The 3679-nt window shown below is 43.2% G+C and overlaps 1 protein-coding gene across 2 annotated transcripts in view; it reads right to left on the bottom strand.

Moving 5' to 3' along the window:
• The window catches only part of LOC116382940 (AP-2 complex subunit alpha-2-like), a 24442-nt gene that overhangs the window by 13068 nt on the left and 7695 nt on the right, over positions 1 to 3679 (bottom strand). For both annotated transcript variants that reach the window (XM_031846407.1, XM_031846406.1), the window contains exons 3-7: positions 2305 to 2447; positions 1954 to 2147; positions 821 to 950; positions 245 to 346; positions 48 to 156 (exon numbers count right to left, since the gene is read on the bottom strand). In XM_031846407.1, the coding sequence (XP_031702267.1) occupies positions 48 to 156; positions 245 to 346; positions 821 to 950; positions 1954 to 2147; positions 2305 to 2447 (678 nt within the window). The remainder of the gene's footprint in view (positions 1 to 47; positions 157 to 244; positions 347 to 820; positions 951 to 1953; positions 2148 to 2304; positions 2448 to 3679) is intronic.

Consider the following 3679-nt stretch of genomic DNA (forward strand, 5'->3'; position numbering starts at 1 on the left):
CACACACACACACACACACACACACACACACACACACACACACACACCGGGTGGAGTGTAGCACTGCAGCAGGCGCAGCAGTTTGACGGACAGCCACGGCGCTGCAACAAAGTAGTACGTGTAGTCCTGTAGGTCGATGGACGCCGAAGTCACGATCTGGACCAGCAAGAACAACACAACACATCAGTGCATCGCTGACCTCAGTGAGATGAAGATTATTATGTGAAGTTACAGAGACACCCACCCTACTGAGCCGGGCCACCGCCAGTGCGATGGATGTTTTGAAGTCCTCGGGACTCTTCTGGGCTAGAGTGGTAATGAGGCTGGTGGCTGATGTCACCACTCCCTGACAACAGACGGACACACCTCACACATCAATCACAGACCAACCGACACATTGCTTCATCACCCTGTGTTGACGCTGCGTCCCAAATACATACTACATACTAATTCCATACAGTATGTACTACGTACTAATCGTCACAGTGTACTGCTTTAGCAGCTAGTACATGATAGTAAAATGATAGTGCGTGCAACGTTTTTCCAGCTGTGAGCCACTCTACCTCCTTTGTACATTTCATTGTGGGACAATAGTGTGCATCCACAACACACCCAGAAAACATATTTAGTATGCATACCATCTGCTTTGAGTAACCTCTATTTTGTCACATCCCAAGAATGAACACTGCTCATGCATTCGTGCCAAACCACCACTGTCCGGCATGCAGCTGCATGTCAATGGGATCCCCTAGATGTACTGATCAGCAGGACGATATATATATATATATATATATATATATATATATATATATAGTCTTACCAGGTGCTGATCATTGAGCAGATGGACCACTCGTGCTGTCCATTCACCCATGGGGACCAGGTCAGGGCACGTCCTGTTGAGCCGCAGCAGACACAGTGCCGCACTCTGCTTCACACTGTCCATTGTGTCCCTGACGGAGCAAAGCACAACACGACTTGATTCATCCTAATCCATCACGAATGGTCAAGGTCAAAACTAAAAGTTATAATCCTTAAGATTTAAGTCCTGTAATCTTAATCTCATCCACAGTCCAGACGAGTCTAAAGTGTTTTAAATAGCGAGCATAGAGCCGGATAAAGGATACTTGGATTATTCTGCACGAGTTGTGTGAGAGATTAAGTTGATATAGGTATGCTGTTGTTAAACGCAGCCCCCCATTTACTGCAATTCATCGAGACTTTTCTCCGCTCTTGATTCTCCATTCAGCGTGTGAGAAACACTAAATTTTATACAAGAACTCCAAATAACACAGGGTGAGTAATTGATATTCAAATGATTATGATTTAAATGGCAAACCGCACCACTCACAATGAAAACCGCAATATAAGAGGCAATGACACAATGTAAATACAGTGGGATAGCTATTGCAGAAGAAATGCTGATAATAAACACAAGTTTGGTCTGAAATAATGGAAATCTTAAGGATTATAACTTAAAGTGATGGTTTGGATTTTTTTGAAAGTGGGTTTGTAAGAGGTACTTATCCATAGTTAGTGTATTAATGACCGTCTACAGTTGACCGTGGTGAATCTGAACCCTTTAAAACACCAAAGTCACACAATAACACAAACCACCCACTCCTGTATTCTGTAAACTCAGATTACTGTCTTTGAAGAGAGCATAGATGGAAATGACTGCTTCAGTTCCCCGTGGGGAAGAAAAGAGCTGGCAAGGCAAAGCGGTAAAAAACGGCATGAATGAAAGAGCAATTTAATATTTCAGTTCGTATTATTTTATCAAAATGTGCAATGATGAGCACATGAATGCGGAATTTTACACCTCGCATGGACGGTGCACACAAGCCTGTATTGATGTTGTTGTTTTTTTTTTTATGACCAACAGTCCCAACTTTGTGTTTTCTCAGAGACGTCACATCAGCTGAAACATCGATGCATTAACGTTCATGTACAAACCCTGCCACCAAGATGCTGGGGATTTGAGAAGCAAACGCCTCGGCCATTTCTCTGCTGCCCACATTAGCGATGCAGTGCAGGGCCAGGTTCATGAAGGTCGGGTTGCGGCTGTTCAGGTCGTTCTTGAGGCCGTTGTTGATGAGACGGATCAGGTCGCTGTTCGAGTTCACCAGCACCGAGATGAACAGGTAACCCTAGAAAAGCAGGAAATGGATTCAAAGCTCAGTTCCACCATACACAGGAGAAACAATACACGTCAGGTTATTTGTATGCCCCTTAGTCCCCCGCCCCTTTGCACAAACATATTTGCGTGACAACTTTTGTCCTTGATGAACACAAGGACAAACTTACAATTTGTTTCTCCGTGTACTTGTTGGAGCTGAGGAGGTTGACAGCCTCCATGTGTCCGAAGTCAATGTCATGGCCCAGAAGAAAGATAAAGAGCAGCTTGCAGACATACTTCTTTTTACTGTAGCCGTCTAGAGCCTTGTCTCCTACACACACACACACACACACACACACACACACACACACACACAGATATGAATGTCTAGATGAAGTTAAAAACGCAGGGATTTCAATGGTCTGACATTGAAGTCAGTACATTCAGTCTTTTTACACAAACCAGTGAGTAATGGAAGAAAAGAAGAAACTTTTAAATCATTTGTATGGTCAAATCAATTTTAATCCATCCATCCATGATCGGTAATTGGCAAAAGTGGTACGCCTAATGTTTTTTTGTTATTGAGGAGCCCGGGCAGATTCCCGTGTCTTGCTTGCCACCGGCTGATCAAAGTGAAGGGGGTTAGCCGCGAAGCTAGCAACAACTTAAGCCCAGGCTCACTTAAGGTGGACCACCTGTTCTCCTTTAAGTGACTAGGTGGTCCTCTGAATTTAACCTAGCTTTTTAATTTTTCTTTCAATTGCATTAATAAGTCAAAATGTCTGTTAAACGGTTCATTATTAACATCCCTACTGCACACTATGCTGTTTGTATGAGCACATCACGAAGGTGAACTTTAAAAAACAGCATCATGCTGTATATTTCATTTGTTACAGTCAGAAAGTGAGGAAAATTTGATGGAAATATGTATTAGAAAGTACCCAAAAGTAAGTACTTGTACTTGGTCTGACACGGTGCATCCATATATGTATGTATGTATAACTAAATCTTAGCAAATGACAAACTGAAACGAGCACCGACTACAACAGAGCGCGTCTTCTCATGTTGATTGGAGGGGAGCTAGCTAGCTGTTAGCAGCCGGTGAGCAGCAGAGTCCTGCCTTGTGTTTGGCTAACAGAGCTAACGGCTAACAGAGCTAAACTCACTGCAGGACAGACAGTTTCAGAAGTGTCAAACAATCAACGTGAAGTGTTACACAGTGAACAGCAGTATTTCTACACACAGGACGCATGTATTCAGAGACTACAGTAGTGTTGCTTGTCATACTGATATCAGACCCCATACAACACTTTAAACTGTTCAGCCCAAGTGCAAATGCATTACAGAGGCTCCACGGGGCACTAAAACACAATCGTAAAAGTTTTAGTAAAAGGGTCAGTATGCTTGAAAGTGAGTGCTCGATGGATCATCAAACAATGTCTGGAACGTCCTCCCTCCATAGCTTTCCAGCGCTGGATTTGGTTTGGCCTTTTAGACTTTTAAAGAGCACATAGGTAGAACAATCACTGCTAATGATACTGGGTCAAACCTGGGCATAATATG

Source organism: Anarrhichthys ocellatus, unplaced genomic scaffold (assembly GCF_004355925.1).
Source record: "Anarrhichthys ocellatus isolate YVR2014 unplaced genomic scaffold, GSC_Weel_1.0 scaffold6, whole genome shotgun sequence".
Taxonomy (NCBI): Eukaryota; Metazoa; Chordata; class Actinopteri; order Perciformes; family Anarhichadidae; genus Anarrhichthys; species Anarrhichthys ocellatus.